At 32.4% G+C, this 19,879-nt stretch overlaps 2 protein-coding genes across 2 annotated transcripts; one reads left to right on the top strand and one right to left on the bottom strand.

Annotated features, from left to right (window-relative positions):
* The first annotated feature begins 438 nt into the window (after window positions 1-438).
* On the top strand, window positions 439-4,952 carry LOC111993282 (GTP-binding protein ERG). The gene is made up of 3 exons (XM_065770724.1): window positions 439-1,140; window positions 2,998-3,087; window positions 4,598-4,952. The coding sequence occupies exons 1-3, from the start codon at window positions 631-633 to the stop codon at window positions 4,760-4,762; spliced, it is 765 nt and encodes a 254-aa protein (XP_065626796.1). The 5' UTR covers window positions 439-630; the 3' UTR covers window positions 4,763-4,952.
* Window positions 4,953-8,139: 3,187 nt separating this feature from the next.
* LOC112028286 (L-type lectin-domain containing receptor kinase S.4) lies at window positions 8,140-10,585 on the bottom strand. Its single transcript, XM_024060960.2, has one exon. The coding sequence runs from the start codon at window positions 10,300-10,302 to the stop codon at window positions 8,242-8,244; it is 2,061 nt and encodes a 686-aa protein (XP_023916728.1). The 5' UTR covers window positions 10,303-10,585; the 3' UTR covers window positions 8,140-8,241.
* Between the last annotated feature and the right edge of the window lie 9,294 nt (window positions 10,586-19,879).

Here is a 19,879-nt window from a genome sequence, read left to right as displayed (position 1 = left end):
AAAAAATATTTTGTACAAATTTAATTTTCATCCCAAAAATTTCAAATGTTTATAACTACTACTTCAAAATATTTAATAGTTTCATCATTCATTTGAATTTTCCATTAAATTTATTGTAAATCATATCAATTTTTAGCCTTTTTTTTAAGATAATTTTTAGAATATTTCATTAACATTGTTCAATATGTATGTAATTTCTTCAAATATAGACGGTTGCACATATAATTTCTTTGAATATAGAACTAACAAAACTTAAAATTCAAAATTTTGCAAAAATTAAATATAAGCTTTAAAGTCTCAAGGGAAATAACCAATTACGTATATTTTGGAAAATAAAAAACCTTTTTTTTTTAAATATTAATTAATTAATTAACTAATTTTTAAATTAATTAATAATATTTTTTGAAGAAGCAAAACCCAATCCTTTCTATGTTCAAAACAAACAAGCGAACAAGCCCTTACATCAAAACCCCTAAAACCCACGGTTCTCTACTCCATCACTCTGCAACACAACACATTTCTCCGCAAAAACCCACCTTCATACACTTTCAACCAAAACCCATCTCTCTCTCTCTCTCTCTCTCTCTCTCTCTCTCTCTCTCTCTATGTTTTTTGTATAGGAGCTGAGATATGAAAGCTTTGAGAGCTCTAAGAACCATCACAACAACCCTTTCTCCAAAACCCCACAAAACCCCTCTCAACCCAACCTTCCTTCAACACTTCTACTCAGCACAGCCTCAGGAAGAAGACCCATCACACAACCTCAACTCCTCAGACTCTGAAAATGGCTCTGACTCAGTCTTTGACAGTACCCATTACACAATACCAGGTCTTGGTTCTGAAACCAATGCTCAAGCCCCTCAGCAACCCACTTGGGATGAGAAATACAGAGAAAAAGCTGATGGCTTGATCTTTGGGAAAGATACCCAGAAGAGGAAATTGAAGATTTTGGAGGAAGAGGAAGAGAGGAGGAGGAGAGTGCTTGCTAAAGCTCTGCTCGAGGCCGCGTTGGAGGCGGCCGACGATGAGGATGAGGAGGAGGAGGAGGAGGTGGTGGTGAAGGAGGAGGACCAGAAGTCATTGTCTGTTGGGATAATTGGTGCCCCAAATGCTGGCAAGTCTGCGCTCACTAATTACATGGTTGGTTTTCTAGCAATCAATTCAATATGGTTGGATTTCATTGGGTTTTTTTTTTTAAAGTTTTCTTCATGATTAATGTGTTAAAGATTAGTTCTTTTTTGAATTTGTTGGTCATATTGTTATTGAATGTTGAGACTTTTAGGAATGGTGATATACCAACAATGAGACCTATCAAAAAGAAAAAGAAAAAGTGAGTATGCTTAGGTAAGAGGATAGAGAGAGAGAGAGAGAGAGAGAGAGAGAGAGAGAGAGAGGTCTGCACTCACTAATTACATGGTTGGTTTTCTGGAAATCAATTCAATATATTTGGATTTTATTGGGTGGTGGTTGTTGTTTCTTGATGATTGTTATTGAACGTTGAGTATTTTAGGATTAATGATTTAACAACAGTGAGTATGCTTAGGTTGAAGGAGAGAGAGAACGATATACTTTGTGCAGAAGTTATCTCGATGATTATTTGTGTGAAAGTTTAGTTATTTTTGAATTTTTTTGGTTATATTGTTATTGAAAAGAGGGATAATACTTTGTATCTAGCTCATTTTGTTGGTACCTTGTTTGATAGGTCTCGAGTTTCGAGACTCATGCATATGGATTATGTTTCAGTGTTTATTGAGTCTTTATCTTTTTGTATATAATACTTTGTATTTGTTTGTAAATCTTTAGGCTGCTTTATGTCATTTTGCATTCCGTACTCTCTTTTTAATACAATTTTATTACCTATAAGAAAAAAAAAAAGAGGGATAAACTTTGTTGTTAGAGATGCTTGATGGATCCTATATATATTGGCATAATTCATGGTGCTGATCTATCCCTTTTTAAGTTGGGGACTTTTGAAATATGGTCCTTCATTTTCAACTACTCAGCTTGTGTGCTGTCTCCTGTGGTTTATGCATAATTGATATGCAGGATTAAGGGCACAAAATGTCAGTTTTGGAGAGCCATTCCTATTTGTCTTATGTGGTTAATTTGGAAGATGCTTATTTGCAAAATTATTAAAACATGGATTTTTCTACACTGAAAGTCATTTTCAGTTTTCTGATTCTTCTGTTAGCAACTTCCATTTGTGTGGATCTCTCTCTCTCTATTTTTGTTTTTTGGTAGATGGTAAAGGTGACTGTGATTTTCACAATTGATCTTTTTATTTTCTTTTAATCTGATTTGATCAGTCCCCTTTCTCCAGTTAATTTGGTCTACATCCTTTTCTACTTTTTTTCTTGGTATATCAAGGATGGCTGTTAGTCCTAGTTTCACGCATTCCTGGTTCTTAGGAATCCACCTATGTCCTTTTTGGTCTCTTTATGTGATTTTCATATTTTGGGTTGAGTTGGTGTTAGAGAGTGTGCTCGTATTCTGAATTGGAAGTAGCACTGGCCTCTAGTCTAGAGGCATTGTGGGCTCCACTCCACCCACTGGGCTAAATTATTGGTTGATAGGTGCGATGTGGCAAGGGTATTGGGAATTTCAATGTATTGGGTTAGGGTTTTTTTAGGCATTATAAAGTCATGTAAACCCTTTATTGTCTGATAGTGAAGGTTTTCACAGCTTGCTCCCGTGGATGCAGGAACATTGCCAAACCATGTAAATCTTTGTGTTGATTTTCTCCTCTCTTTATTTCTCATTAATATTGCTAAGACCTGAATCTACAACAGTTGGCCTCAGTTCCACAATGGACTGTACTGTATGCATCATGCATGCTGTCAGTTTTCAGTAATTGTGTTTTTTGTTTTTTTTTTTGTTTATGTTATTATGACTTGCATTGTATATGATTTTTATTTTTATTTTTATTTTTTGCTATTGGTATTTATCTGAATAAACACATTTTCCAGATCAGTTATATCTTTAGTGCATTTGGTACAGGTTGGGACAAAGGTTGCTGCTGTTTCTCGGAAGACAAACACTACAACTCATGAAGTGTTAGGAGTGATGACAAAAGAAAATACCCAAATTGTAAGTATCTTGTTTTGATATATTACCAATTAACTACTTTTTTGTAATGACATGAATTGCGCAGTATGATGTGCATCTAATTTTAAAACTAAATACTTACATCCATATTGCTACCACATTGAGATAATTTATGTACCCCATTTGATTAATGACTATATCAAACTTTGTAAATATTATTCGTTTTCTAAATAATATGTTTCTCCATTCAGGATTGGGCTTCTGATGCATAACAAATTATGATGACAGGTTATAAGAAATTGTGTGCAAAGAATAACTACTTTTGTATTGTCTTTTCTACTGTGAATGCTTGGTTTAACTTAATATGTTCAGATCTTCTGCCTTTTTTTAATTGTAACTTTGGTTATAATTTCCATCTTAAGGCATGCATCTTTGTTTTTTGATAAGTAATAGTCTTTTTTAAAAGCAAAATCTTCCAAGTGTACAGGGGTATACAAAGAGAGAGCTAACATCAACACCTCAAATTACAATGCTCTAACAAATATAATAAAGAATCACAAGAGAAAAATTGTAAAGCTCTAGCCCAAACCAACATAGAATGAAAGAAAAAGGATTTAAGCTCAATTCTAGACCGCTCACAACCCTCAAAACTTCTAACATTTATCTCCCTCCAAATATACCACCTTAAGCAATGTGGCACTAACTTCTGAATTGCAACATTACGATGCCGACCAAAACTGCCTTGCCAAGAAGCTAACAAATCCAAAACCCGCAGTGGCATCACCCAATGAATTCCAAACAAACAAAATATCAAGGACCAATAAGCTCTAGGACAGTATAAGTAAATCCATTGATGCCACAATTCTGAAGCTGTAAATCTTGTAAAAATACTGTTATAAAGATAGAATAAAAAATATATATTATTAAGAATTCAGTTCTTTTCCCATGAATAGTTGGATAACTCTTCCTACTTACTTTTGAAGCAAAAATAGAACATATTTAGTTTGAAATCTGAAATCAAATTTAAAATTTTGTAGTAGGCATCTTATTAAAAGCTAATCATTGTCCTGCTTTTCATATGTTATATCTCTTGTGCTGCAAAACATTTTCTGTTATGTTGATGCTTGAGCTTGAAGCTTCAGGAATTTCATTTCATAAAATCATAGCAGATCTATGCTTGTAATTCTGTGTGGAAATAAAATATTTTTTTTCCACTTTCTGTAGTTTTTAATACTATGATAAAACTAAAAATGAAAAAAGAGAGAATGAACTGCAGATATAACGGCATTAAAAATGTTCTGGTTTAAATTAAGTTATTCTTTAGCAAAAAGTGAAAAACAGAAGTATTGCTTGTGTCAAATGCTTTCTATATCGTTTTATTTCTGTCTAATCAAATGCCCATGATTTGATGCTTAACATATGCTATTAATGGTATTTTCACACCATCTTTATGTTTTCTAGTCAGAGATAACTTTTATGAATTATTTATGATGCCTGTTGTTGTGTGCTGTTTGATAATGTAATTTAATGATTTTCTGAATGTTCAATGCAGTGTTTCTTTGATACCCCAGGACTCATGTTAGATAAAAGTGGATATATTCACAAAGATATGAAGGTTCGTGTGGAAAGTGCTTGGAGTTCTGTCAACCTCTATGATGTGCTCATTGTTATTTTTGATGTTGATAGGCATCTTACCAGGTCAGTGGATAGCATTTGACACAAGTGGACTTATCCTTCTTTTTTGTTTCTTATATTAGATTGATATTATTTTAAAGGAAATTATTTCAGCTATATTGGCAGTGCCATAACTATATGGAAACATTTAGCTCTTCCTTTGTATAGTCCCTATGTACTTAGGGTTGTGCCCTTTTTGTGTCTTTTTATTGAAATTCAGTAACTTATATATATATAAAAAAAAAAAAAAAAATGGGGGGGGAGAGAGAGAGAGAGAGAGAGAGAGAGAGGCAACAGTTCATCAATGAATCTGAAAGCTGTCATTGAACTGGGAAAAAATAGCAACCAAATCATTTTTTTTTTCTTAGGACAGGCATCCCTATAAGACAACATTGAACCTAGCTTATTAAACTGTGAGGGAGAGATTTACTTACTGTCATCTATTACACAGTACATAGATATGCTGTTTCTATCAAAAAGAGAACTTGGGAATTCTGTCACACAAAAAATGACTGAAAAAACAATGAGATTCAAGACACAGTCAAGAATTTGCTTCTAGTTCAACTTCCTTTGTAGTTTTGTACCTGACCTTTATGAGGTGGGACTGGACGCTTACCTTGCATGTTAAAGCTCACGCTCTGCAAACATGTTATTTGAATTCCACATGGTAAAAATCTCCCGGCTGCACATGGTCATGTTTGAATATGCTGGTGCACAGTTTGGTAGCATTTGTTCTCAATGGTTATGCCAGAGGAACTCATGAAGATGCTCTACCTTTTGTCTATTTTCCACAAAGGTGCTGACTACAGTCATTGGATTCTCTATGTTTGGACAACTTAAGCTGGACCATTGAACCTATACTGCCAATGAGTTTGACGTGTTAAAGCTTTAGTTCATGCATACTCTACGATCGCACAATGTATAATTTCATTGGTTTGGAAAACATAGGGCAGACAGAATAAAATATTTTGAAAAGAAGGAAGAAAATGAAAAGGGAAAGTAAAAAAGAAAGTTATTCACTTATTTGGGATATAGGATATAGAATGCCCCCAAGAGATGACTTTGTTTGTAATCATTACACACATTCTTTTATTTTGTTGCAACTTGCAAGTGTCGGCTGTAAAGTAAATATTGAAAATAAGTCTACACACAATTGCTGCATTTCCCAAATCATTTCTCCCTATTGTTGAGCTGTCGTGTCATTGTGATTGATGTTTAGAAAAATTATATTAGTAGTAAGTCTTATTAAATGATGTGTTGTCTAAAAAAATCTTTTTAAGATATTATGGTATAGTAATCATTAAATCGCATAATTTTAACGTACTCTCTGATGGTTAGGTTTAAATTACTTTTAAATAGACAAGATCTAACATGTGAGAATTTAAATAGAAGATAAAGTAAAGAAATAGAGATTGAATTCATTATCTCTTATTTTGATATCATATTAAAATTAATTACTGATTATTTTAAAAACTTGATGTAAACATTGGTAAAAAATTTTGTATCTTTGTCATTTTTCAGAATACTAAATTTCATTGTTCATTTTCTTAAGGAAAATTATATCAAGAGATCATTTCATGTACCACCCAACATATGTCCTTCAAAATAGAAGATTTTACAAGATACTTTTCGCTCCTCAAGGATTTTTCCTTGGGACGTAAAGAAGTGAATAAAAAACTATAAGACAAAGCAAAAAGGCAATTTCGACTTTGTCTATATGACTATATGAACGCAGTAGTGGCAGTAGTCGAGAGCAATATTTGAAATCTTGTGATATATATGTAATTTCCTTTAGTACATTTTTGAAGATATATTAGATGTAGCTTACAATTTATGCGCGTTAAAAAGATAGAAGAGTGGAGGAACCCACCAAAGATGGAGGTGTTTGCTGCTGCTGCATCACAAATGATGTCATATGAAAGCAATTGATGTGCTTGCTCTCTTACTTCCACTACTGAAAGTGTAAAACACAGATTGATCATAAAGACTAATTAAATAGGGTTAAATATTAGTCCTGTTGATAAAAGATTCTTGTTCTCAGTTGCTAAAAAATCAAAAGCCGAAGAGACCCTTTATGAAAGCAACCCCTTCATAGGGAGGTGCTATCTGAAAGTCCTTTCTTTAAGGCTATATCTGATTAGAAACTTTAGTATTTTTTTTTTACTAGGTAATGGGGATCAAATCCTGGAAGCTACGAAGAGCGTATGTTTTTTTGGTACGGAAGTGTATGTTTTCTGGTATGGTACAATATGAGATACAACGATACGGCAATTTCAAAAATATTAGAATACAATAAGGGGGATATGAGTATTAATTAATATACTTGATCTTACCTAAAAAAGGCTGAGGATTTGATTAAGATTAATAGATAATAAAGTGAATCCTTGACTATTAAATGATGTTTAGAATACAAACCAAGATCCAAAAAATAAAACAAATAAAAGATAACTAGAGAAGTGTTTAATATTAAAACTAATATATAAAAAAACATAAATAAAAATCCTCACAAGTTTGTGCTAACTCCCACTATTGGGGGTTTGTGTTATGACTACATCGGGGCCATATTTGAATGTATTTGAAACTTAAAAAATTAATAATAATCAAAGCCTAGACACACATGGAGGTATCCCAATTCGAATATGGGTACTTGAGTAAAAATGGAATATACTTGCTACCTAGGAAAGACACTGTTGGAGACCTGAGACGTGCCGACCAAACCAATGAGAACCAATGAGATATAGCGTTGCATATACTCTTACATAAAATACTATATGCTTATATCATATCGAGTAATAAACACAATATATTCTCATATCCACTCTCTTTGCATACATCATAACAATCTTAATTGCAAAATTGTAATGATGATTATAACAGTTTAGCAAGATATCTATATAATTTAATTGAAGAGGAACGAAGTTTGTACTTGGTAGAGACTCAAGATTAGGATAGCTCTTCCCTCTCTCTCCCTCTTCTTTAAAGATAAAATCATCCAAATATATTTTTATACTGGAGAAATTCTGCTGTGGTTGTTTGACGGTTGGGATCTAAATTCTAAACCTTAACGGCTTAACTAATAACTCCCGTTGCTGTTTTTTTTTTTTTCAAGCTTGCCGAGGTATTCATTCTCGTTGTGTTTTCACCAAGCATATTCAGGATATGGTTTTCACTTTGTCTTGGTTGGTGGTTTAATAAAGCTTGCATTATTGGAAGTAGTCAGGAATTTCCACGAAGTAACTTCATCATTAGCTCAGGATTCTTTTGAGATGATGAATAAATTCCTTTTCTCTCTCTCTCTCTCTCTCTCTCTCTCTTTTGGGCTAGGTTGTTGAATAAATTCTATAAAAAAAAAAAAATTTAAACAAATTCTAATGGTATATTTACAACCTGAAGAAAAGAAAATGATGATATTAGTCTATGTACATCAAAACAAATTTACTAACATAACTAACACAATCATACATTAGAATTGAAAATCCAAAAAAAGAAAAGAAAAGAAAAAAACCAAAAATTATTTCATGGCTACCTAGTATCATGTAAAGGTGAGGCTGAACCAGCTTCAATATCAGGATCCCTATCATCTCCAACAGAGGACCAGGTAGTCATCTTCTCATAATTCGATGATGTCATATAGGAATTTACATAATCCTCGAACTCAACACCGCCACCCTTTTTTCCATCATATGCATCTGGTGCTAACACAGTCTCAGGCAGTGGTACCTCTCCATCTAAGTACCTCACTACTTGCCTCATTGGTGGGCGTGCCTTGGGTGCATTGTTTGAACACATCAAGCCTAGTTTGAGCAACACAACAGCCTGAAGCTCATCAAACTCACCCACTAACCTTGAATCTACAACTTCAAGAATTGCTCCAAGTCTCCACTTCTCCCACACCCAGTCCACCAACATTAGCTCCTCAGGCAATGCTTTAGGCTCAATGGGTCTTCTACCACATACTGCTTCTAGGACCAAAGCACCAAATGCAAACACATCTGTGCTTTCTGTAGGCTTGCCTGTGCGTGTGAGCTCGGGGGCTAGATAACCCAACGTGCCCACAACTCTTGTAGTGCTTGGATTGGTGCCACGCTCGTATAGCTTAGCAAGACCAAAGTCACTAAGCCTTGCATTTAGATCAGAATCTAATAAAACATTCCCTGCCTTGATGTCCCTGTGAATCACAGTTTGTTCCCACTCTTCATGTAAATACAAAAGCCCTGCAGCCACACCTTTGACGATATTAAACCTCTGCTCCCAGGTCAGAATTGCTTTAGGCTCATCAAAGATGTACTTGTCCAAGCTTCCATTGGGCATAAAGTCATAAACAAGTAACAAATCCGCTCTTCGCCGACACCATCCTAATAATTGAACCAAATTTCTATGTCGAAGTCGACCAATAGTAGCAATCTCAGATATAAATTCTTGCAAACCCTGCTTTGATTCATGCGAAATTCGCTTGACTGCAACTTGGGTGTTCGACTTTGGCAGTGTCCCTTTATAGACTCGACCAAACCCACCAAACCCAAGTAGCTCCTTGTCTCTAAAACCCCTTGTTGCTTTCTTAAGCTCCTTGTAAGTAAATCTGTGTGGACCAATATCAAGCTCCCAGGCCTCAATCACATCAGCGTTCTTGATTTTCCTTACGATGTAAAAAGCCGAACCAATCACCAAAATTATAACCAAAGTAGCTGAAACAGAAACACCAACAATTAGGCCTGTGTGATTGTTCACGTTAGACCCTGATGGTAGTGAAGGGAGTTGATCCAAATACAAAGATTTGGCATCTCCATTCATCTTAAAGCTCCACCCCATGATATAGTGAGAGCTAGAGAGCAAACCAGTTGAAGAAGAAAAACCAACATACATAGATTCTTGAAGAACTGGTGAAAGGTCCACTTGAACAGACAAGAGTGTAGACCTTGGTTTATTAGATGAAGGTGAAAGCCTCACATCTAATCGATTGCTTTGTGAATCATATTCTATCCAAGCCTGAATTACCTGACCACTCTTCAAATCAAGAACTTGACCTGAACTATTAGTACCATCAAAATAAACCGCAGCAGCTGATTTGTTTGATACTAAGCTATTGATATCGATGCCAACATGGTTGTCATTGATGTCCGCGAACTCGAAGTCTTGGACAGTATCAAACTCGACCGCAAATATGTGGTTGGTAATGTTGCCATTATCGGTGCTGTTGACAAGACCAAGATACTGACTTGGTAGAGCTCCGGGAATCTCTTTGGTGGGAGAGATTGTGAAAGCGAGGCCATGGCCACCAAGCTTAGCATACTCAGGGACCATAGCGAAAGCAAAGGCAGTTGAAAAGGAAAAAGCTTTGCCATCCGTGGAGTTCTTGAATTGAATTGGATTTGAGTAAAAGGCATGGCCTAGTTGTCTCTGAGTTTCGTTTGTTAGCTGAAGTAAACCATTGCGTTGAATCTGTGCAACACCATTTAAGCTCAAGTTGCTGGCTACACCTATACCTTTGAACCCATTGAAGAATAGCTCATCAAGCTGAGATTTTGCTGGGTTTGAGAGAAGAACAAGGAAAACCCAGAAGAAAAGATTGAGTCTTCCTGCCATGGCTGTGAACAAAAGTGAGGCTGTGTGAACTAAGGAATGAGCAGTGGGTGAGTTTAAGATGCGAAAATGTTAGAAAATTTTTGCTTGGTCACATTTTGTTTTTTCTTGGTTAGCTGAATAATGAAAGAAAAAGAGAGATTTTGGTACGTTGGGTTGTGAAAAGGAGATATGGTCATATATATGGTTTCACTTTCACATGGAATTTTCAGAATGTGGTGCAGGCCATTTTAACTTTAAGCCCCACCCACCGAGTTTGAAACTGAGCTATGACAAACTTGTTTTATAAACACTTTCTGCTATGTTTTGCTTTAGAGTTTAAAGTACTGGACCAAAGTTTACTATTTTGTTATCTTTTTCTGTTGGCGATTTTTACCAAGCTCGGGTCTATTTACCCAGTTTTCTAATTATTGAGGTACACCTAAAACTAAAGACCGGTAACATAAATTCAAGATTGATTTTTGAAATACCGTATAATCTGATAGAGATGGAAGTAAACCATGTACTCCACTTAGGATTTCCGTTTCTCTGAACATGGTCAACCATCCACGATTGTTGAGGTATTAAGTAGTTGGTAGTAGAACAAAAGTGATATGCAGTAAGTTTAGATAAGAACTAATAAAAACTTATCATCTAAATGTAAGACGTGACCATTTAACAATGCCACTAATGAGATTTCCTCCCACATTAATCATCACAAACCTTTAACTTTTGTTTATTACATGCGTTCATTGAGAGTGATGCTAGGATCACAATTTATTTTTTGTTACAACTTATCATGTGGTGAGTTGTGAGTAGTGAAGAATGTGATGAGCACACATGAGTCTATCTTTCCGCCGCTCATAATTTACTACATGATAAGTTGTGAGAAAAATTGTGCAATAATTTGTAGTCCCAGCATTATTTGTTCATTGGCAGAGCAGTAGGTTGTACAATCATCTCAGTAATCATCATAAGCTTTGACATTTTTAAATGAAAATCCATTAATGAAACAACTAAAATTCAGGTAAGTAGGTGATCTAACCATTTTCTAATGATATTCGTGAGTTGAACATTTTATAAGATCTGACCTGTTTAGTACAACAGTTTGAAAACAAACCTCAGATTGGGTTCTTTAGCCGGAAATGCCAAATCATGATTTTTTATTGAACCAAGTATATAACTAACATAAAAGCTGTTTAACTCGGCTAATCATAGGTACCAAGAAGTCAAGCACTATTGCATAACAATTTTTTTTAAAGCTTCATTTATCTAGAAAAATTAAAATAAAAGATCTGAACACAAAGAATGACTTCGTGGTGGAAAATTTTCAAACAAGTCAATTGGCAATTTGACATCACATAAATCTATACAGCTACTATTAAAAAATGTATAATAGTAAATGAGTAATTTATTAGAAAAATGTAATCCAATTCTTGGAAGAATAAAATTCTTATTAATTAGTTCGAAATGGTTTAGTATCAATATACAAACATAATAGGTCTCAAGCTCAATATTATCATCCAGCCAAAATCATCCTAAAAATATAAAAATATAAAAAACCAACCAAACAAGTCCTGCACTCCTGCTTGCCCACATTTTTGTTGTCTTTATTTGTGGGGCGCAGCTGTACACGCTCTGTGTTTGTCCTCTTGTCTGCAATGGCACTGGCAGTATGAACATTTTTTTAATTTTTTTTTATGGCTATGAAAGGCTGGTGTTTGTTTCACACATTATGTGCAAATATGTGCAGCCCAAACACGCTAAAAGCTTGACTTTAAATAATGTTTTCAGTGTATTTTTGCAGTGTCTAAAACATGGCCAAATACTATCTTTGGTAGAAATGTTTGGTGATTTATTTGCAAAATAATTAGAGATGTATCATTTTTTTGAAATTCGAGTTTGTAAAACTCAAGTTTCATAAAAAATAGCACGGCAAACTTGAAAGCTATTTTTTCAAAGAACTCGAATTACACGGCAAACTCGAGTTCTATAAGAGTAGTGCATCCATATATATTTTTAAAACAATAGTAAATGATTGTCAAGTATTTTGGCCAACAGTGATATTTGGCCATTTTAGTATGTAAAACACTTATAATTTTTTTTCCCCCAATATGAAAAGAAAGGTTTCCGTCCTAAGGTTTTATTTATTTATTATTGTTTTGCAGCTTCTATCCGAAGGCCTGAGAAGTATTCGCCAACTTTTGACGATGTTACAACATTTTTCAACGACTGAATTGTCAAAATAAGATACATGATGATAACACTCTGCAAAATTTTTGTCCTTCTAGTACAGATATAGATAATTCTTTATATATGGTCCCAATTATGATAGTTCACCAAACCCCACCAATGCTAATGCTGCACTACAAGTCACTTACTGTCTATTGTCTAAGATACTAAATGCTGCACTACATCTAGTACAAGAAAAATTTTACTCTTCAACCGTTGCAGTAGTTCACAAAGCACAATAATGGTGTGGTATAAAGTGTATAGAATGGAGGAAATTTTTTTTTTTAATAATAAAAAGAAGAATAAAAGGTTCTAACTTTATGGGTAGAGGTTAGAACCTTTGACCATGATTTAATGGCTTTAATTACTGAAGAAAGTCAGTGTAAACAAAGTCAAGTTTTGGGTCCCCAGAGCTCCAGAACCCCAAAGATTGATTGTAAATCTGATATAAAGGGCCTTATCAAGGGCCTCTTCGTGAAATTTTACTCTGCTTTGACTTTGAGCCCGGTTGCTGGAATCTGATGTATGTCAGTGTCCCTACAGTAATACATGCTTTTACCAATGTACTTCGAAAAAATAAGGACAAATTGCTAATTACGCCCAAAAATTTTGAAATATTTAAATTTTAAAATTTCAGAATTTAAATTTTACCTTTTAAAATTATATTCTGATCGTAATTGCAACCCTTTTGTTTATATTTTCTATTAAATGTTGTATAAACTTGTCATATATTTAATTCATCTAATAAAATAATATTATGTTATTTTTGTAGTCTAAAAAACAAAAATAATATTTAATCATTTTATTGGATGAACTAAACACACATAACAAGTTTATGTGCCACTTAATGGAAAATATAAAGATGGGCTACTGATGCAACAAAATATAACTTCAAATGATAAAATTCATATTTCAAAACTTCATATTGTAAAATCTGAAAAATCCTAAACGTTAAAGGTATAGTTTGTACTTTACCAAAAATCAACTTTATTCAAAACAGTATAGGATTAGGATGAACTGTTTGAAAGGCATAGGTAACTTGCTTCTTAACTTTTTTCCAAAAAGATTTTTTTTTTTTCTTCTAAACTTTTTTGTTTTTTATGGGTTATTCTAAACTTTATTGATTATTTAGTACTTAATATTCTAAGAACAAATGTAGTAATATATAGTATAAGGATACGACTTAGGTTCGGTGCATCAATACTACACTGAACCTAATACGATCTAGACACAAAATTCTTAACCCATAATATAATAAATACCTAAAATTCTTTCCTATCTAGGCTTTAGGCATTGATTCCTCAACATGGATTGAGATTAGGTGCAATACTTGCACCTAATGCAATAGCTATCAAGACATTAAAATTTGAAAAAAAAAAAAAAGCTTTCAATCTCATCCCTTAAATAAAAAAAAGTTAAAAAATAAAAATGGTAAAAATGTTTGCGTGCGGGAGGGGTTAATTGCACATGGGATTGAATCTTATCCAAATCCATAGGAGCTATGAAGTATGAATAATTAGGACAAAGTCTTCCCAAAAATAGTCCTTTTCCCTTGAGTCCCGTTTGGAATCTTTCCTTCCCTTTTTACACGGTTTGGAATCTTGTTAATTTGCTTGGAAATTAACTGGAACTTTCTTATGAAATGATCCTATTAGAGAAGTACAACCACAAACAAATATGATTGGTTACTTAGAGATAAGTGCTGGTATGGCTATTTACTTTAGACAAGATATTCCATGGATTGTCTTCACCCCCCTTACTCTCTTTTGTTGATTAAATAAAAATATCACCATGGAGAGAATTCCAAATGGTCATTGACCCATAAAAAGTGCAGTAAAGAAGTGACAAGATTTTTGGTGCTTCGGTGTCAAGCACCTTTCAGATGTTATTTCCATGGTATTGAAGTCTTATTGAGGAGGTTGAGATCTATGGGAAAGCTCTTTGTGTTCTTTCAAAAGTTGGTGCAAAATTCACAATCAATTTCTATTTTAATAAAACTCAATGATTTGGTTTTCTAGCAAGGTGGTTTATGGGGAAGCTGTGATGTGTAGGGTCAACAACTACTCCAACTCTACGATATTGTTAGGATTTAATTTCAAAGAGCCTAACCACAAGTTTACTTGAACAATTTCTCTTAGTGTTTCCACCAAAGGGGCACCGAGAATGGTGGAAATTGTGACACCCAAGAGTTTTTTCAAGTATTCTTGTCTTCTTTGTGATCGTGATTGTATCTCTTTTTGGTTTGTTGCGTGAAAGCTTCTAGAGACACTCTCACACAAGATTAATTGTAAAAGCTATTATGGACTTAAATGTTATAGGCACGAAGAAACTACAAATAAATTCAACCACACACAAGAGAAGAACACCAAAAATTTATGTGGTTGAATCTTCAGCCTATGTTCAAGGATAACAAAAGATGAAATAACTATATCAACAAAATATTACAAAGTGTTTACACACTTAAAAGATCACTAACAAATAAGAAAATCTCAAACTATGTTAAAGGAACTTTAGACCAAATCTACTATGTCGTTTTTAGTATTATCTATTTCTAAGACTTTAATTAGATAAATAATATCTTTTTTTGGTGGATTTAATTCTTTTTTTTTTTTTTTTTTTTTTTTTTGAGAAACAAGAATACATTTTTTAGTAGACAAGAAGTACCAAACTACTTCAAATCAAATAGGAATTTGTCATCCTCCTCGAGCTCCCCCATAGCCATGGCGAGAGAGAGAGAGAGAGAGAGAGAGAGAGAGATTTGAGGAGTTATGTGGCTTTCAGTTGGCTAGCTATACACTAACCAAATGTTGGGCACTTTTTAACTGGGTTAGGTATTTTTGGGCTAAAAAGCCCACTAAAGGAGTCTAATGCTAACTTTTCCCCAGCTATTGTAGAAGGTAATATTCCCTATACTTAAACGATATGAGTGATAAAACTACATGCAGTCAAAGTACTAATAAAATTCATGTTGTCACTAATGTGCGCAGATGAATTGAGTCGAGGGACATTATCAAATAATCCCTCAAGTTGAGATTATTGACCATCCGTGCTTGAAAAGATAGTTTATTAATGGAAAAGATAGATTGCTTGAATCACATGCAAAGAGTTATGGGATAGTTTATTTTCTTGATTTATTCAGCTTAAAAAGATGAGTTGAATATATAAGTTGTACTTAAAAAAAAAATGTTTAATTTTAAAGAGATACACCTGATTTTTTTTTTTTTTTTTTGAAAAACCGAACTAAACTATTAATTTAATAATCAACGAACATGAAAATCAGTAATATCCAAATGGAAAATGTTTAGTGGAACAGATTCCATCCAAACTTTAAATCTATATATTACTAAAAGCTGAAGCGTAGCATTTAATGTTGCTACGCTCCCATTGAGCCACGTCAGCAGCCATGTCATTATCAATTTTTTTCCAATTTTTTTATACAATTTTTTAACATTTAAAATGAATTAAAAACTCTATTATATTACAATCAAAATATCATATTTAATTTATCTTATTTTTAATTATTCTTATTTATTATTAAATTTTCAATTCCATTTTAACTTTTCATATCCCCTCTACTCTCTACCTTAACTTTCTTCAACCTTTCTCATTCCATTTCAACTTTTTATATCCCCACTACTTTCCATATTAATATTATTCTATCTTTTTATCTTCCTTTATTTTTTACTCTTCTTATTCTTATCCTCATGCTATAAAATTGTCATTCTCCCTCTTATTCCATGCATAATTTCTATTCTTCCACACACAAAAGCCTCTCTCTCTCTCTCTCTCTCTATATATATATATATATTTTTTTTTTTTTAATTTTAGTGTAACAGGTTGACCATCAAAACATACTGATGCAGTATTAAAAGCTCCGCCAAATTCATCGCAGAAATCAGTTTTAGGCTACTAGAAGTCAGTTAGTTTGTTAAAACTGAAATTGACAGGTAATCCAGCTTGATGTGATTTAGTTTTATATTTTATGTTGTTATCTTTTTTATTCTCATTGGTTGTTAAATGTTATATTATTGCATTATAAATATAGTATATAAAAATATAATATTATTGCATTATAAATATAGTTTATTGCTATACATTTCATTTTTATTATTTTATTCTCATCTTATTTTATTTAACATCTAAATTTAGCAACATCCTCTATATCATAATTATTTATATTTTGTCTCATTTTTAAAAAATTAAACGTATAATATTTTATTCAATAAATAAAAATTGTTCTTATAAAGTCTTCCCATGAAATGTTAAAATGCATCAATGGAAAAATGAAATACAAAATAAATATCAATTTAGAAACACTCAATTTAAAAAAAAAAAAAGAAAAAAAGAAAAAAAAGAATAAAGAATAAACAATTTTCTTATAAAGTATTCCCATAAAACGTTACAATGCATTAATAGAAAAAGAGAACACAAAACACATGCTATTTTAGAAGCACTAAATTTATAATAATAATAATAATAATAATATCAAACCAAACATATCATTTAATAATAAACTAATAGTTATGGATGTACTAACTTTATAGCAGCAAAATAGAATAAAATAAAAATAAAAATAAACGTTACATATTTAGTACATTAGAATTATCATCAAATTTGGGAAAACAATAGCATGTTAACAAAGAGGGAGAGAAAGATATTAGTAAAAGAAATCAAATGTCAATTAAATAAATTAATTAGTAACCATTAATTGGAAAACAAAGAGACCAATGGCTAAAGGAGTAAAAAATTAATTAAAGATGACCTTACGAATGTTATTATAAACTTTACAATGCAAATAAATAAATCGTTAAATTCACTTAATTAAATCATATAATCAACAATTAAATAAAATCATACAAAATTTAAACTTGAAACTTGAAACTAATCAAACTCTAATCTAGAAAATCATATTTATTATCAAAACTAAAAGGAAAACGTTCTTCAGTAATAATAGAAATATATAAGAAATAAAGATGAAATTTTTTAAATTTTTTTTTGACATTTCATTTAAAATTATTTATAAATAATAATATATATATATAAAAAAAAAGTCTTTAAATGCTTATATTCTTCACACACCATGACTTTTAAAATCTAATGAAAGGTTCTAAGAATTTAACTCTCATTTAATGCCTCTATTATGTTATGAAAATCAACAGCCAGTAAAATATGATAATAGTAAGAAACATTATAAATGAGAACATGAAAAAACTAATTAGCCACTATTATTATGGAATAGATGTCTTTTTTTATGCATCTAAGAAAATGAAATGTATAGGGTTTATTTATTAAGGTATATGTAAAGATTCACATTAAAAAAATATGTAAAGGTTTTTTGAAAAAAAAAAGTATATGTAAGGTTTTTATTAACTTAAAAGACAATGAAAAACCAATTTTTAATTACTACAACCGTCGCTACTCTATAAATCACACACAACACTATATTCAATATCCTAAACAACATATTTAGGCCATTTTAGATATACACCACCATATTCAACTTATAAATTACAACCCAAATCAATCATACAATTACACAATCAAAGCATGAACATGTAACATGTATTACCTTCTGAATTTTTGCTTGGAATTTTCACAATTATTGAAAGAGAATCTCCAAATTTAATTTTTAGAAAACATCAAGACAAGGTGAATTTTATTCTTTTTAACTTACATAGAAAAAAAGTATTACGCACATAATTTCAGCCCTTATGGAAAAGAAGGTTTACATGTAGCATGCAAAACGTGTTTAATTGACTTAGAGATGTAAAAATTAGTCAACCAACTATGGTAGAATTAAGGTTTCAAATTTTAAATAAAACAATTCTACAATAATAAAAAAATATTTTGCGATAAATATGATTATGAAATGCATTACTTTTCCTTAAATTAGTTCAAATTACAAAATAATAATAATAATAATGAGATCACCAAAAAAAATAATCACGCGCAACATGCGGGTCTACGACTAGTGGAAAATAAAGCTTAGTTCTCTTGGTTATGGCATAGGCTACATCATTGCCTTGGCTCTTAGTACATATGAGAGAAGAAATGAGTTCTTAACAAACCCAATGATTTTAACAATATGACCTATAAATGAATGAGACTAGTCCTCCCCGATTACAGCCTTGACAAACATAACAAAAGCTTGGAAATTTTTCTGCAGGCCAAGGATCAATCACAAGAAGAAAACCAAACCAGAGGATACAATTCTATTTTAGTAAAGGTTAGATTATGATATTATTGACTGTCCCAAATCCATAGAGCAAGTTGTCCTTCCACCTTCCCCAATTTCCTAGAAATGTCCATATAGAACATGCGTATTGTGTAGGCAACTCTATCTTCATTTCTAGCTACCTGTTGGGTCATACTCGTACGCTGCCATAGCATCAATACCACCTCCAGATTGAAAATATTGATCTACTTCATTACTAGACCATGAATATTCAAGATTCCTTTCGAGAAAAAAAAAAGTCAGAAAATAATGAATTTTTTTTTTGGTTGAAGGTCATACTCGTACGATGCCATAGCATCAATACCACCTCCAGATTGAAAATATTGATCTACTTCATTACTAGACCGTGAATATTCAAGATTCCTTTAGTTAAAAAAAAAAAAAAAAAAAGTCAGAAAATAATGCAATAGGTAGGTGGTGTTTCTATGGCTGAATTACCTTGCGTTACCATGGCCTCTGTCGTTTTCTTTTGGCAACAAAAGAAGACAGTCTATACGACAAATCTGAAAACATGAGTCGTGACATCCTCAAGCAAGCTTTGATAGCTATCTAGTCAGCTGTTCTATTATAACTAAATGTCGACCTAAATTGACTTCACACTTTTGAAAAAAAAAAAAAAAAATTCTAGCTATATTTCGATGATGTGATTTTCACCGACATTTTGGCACCTGTTAACCCTTAATACAATGTCATTTCAGTTTTGCTTATTTGGCTATGTTTAATTTTAAGGTGCAACTGTAATTTTATTATAATTTCAAAGCAAAATAAGCTAATGAAAATATCATCATCCAGACAAGCACACAAAAGAAGCCTGGAAAATGGTTTTCCTCGACTCATTTTCATGCTCATTTTTTTAATAATTATAATTCACTAGGTTAGAGTACGGAGATTTGAATATTTGATGTCTATGTTAAAAACATCACAATATGCTAGTTGATCAACAATACTCTGTACTATCTCTCCCTACCATACCAAATTACCAATGTCTACTTATCACTTCCTCTTTAATGTCAAAGGCCACATCCTCTTGCATTGAGATCAGAATTCATAGCTCTTGGTAGTGTCAAATTCGTCTACAAATATATGGTTAAAGAAAACTTCTACTATTTCTGGTATTGAGTATGTAAAGACTCT

Source organism: Quercus suber, unplaced genomic scaffold, assembly GCF_002906115.3.
Source record: "Quercus suber isolate HL8 unplaced genomic scaffold, Cork oak 2.0 scaffold_35, whole genome shotgun sequence".
Taxonomy (NCBI): Eukaryota; Viridiplantae; Streptophyta; class Magnoliopsida; order Fagales; family Fagaceae; genus Quercus; species Quercus suber.
The sequence above is the reverse complement of the archived record's forward strand: the minus strand, read 5'-3'. Positions and strand labels throughout refer to the sequence as shown.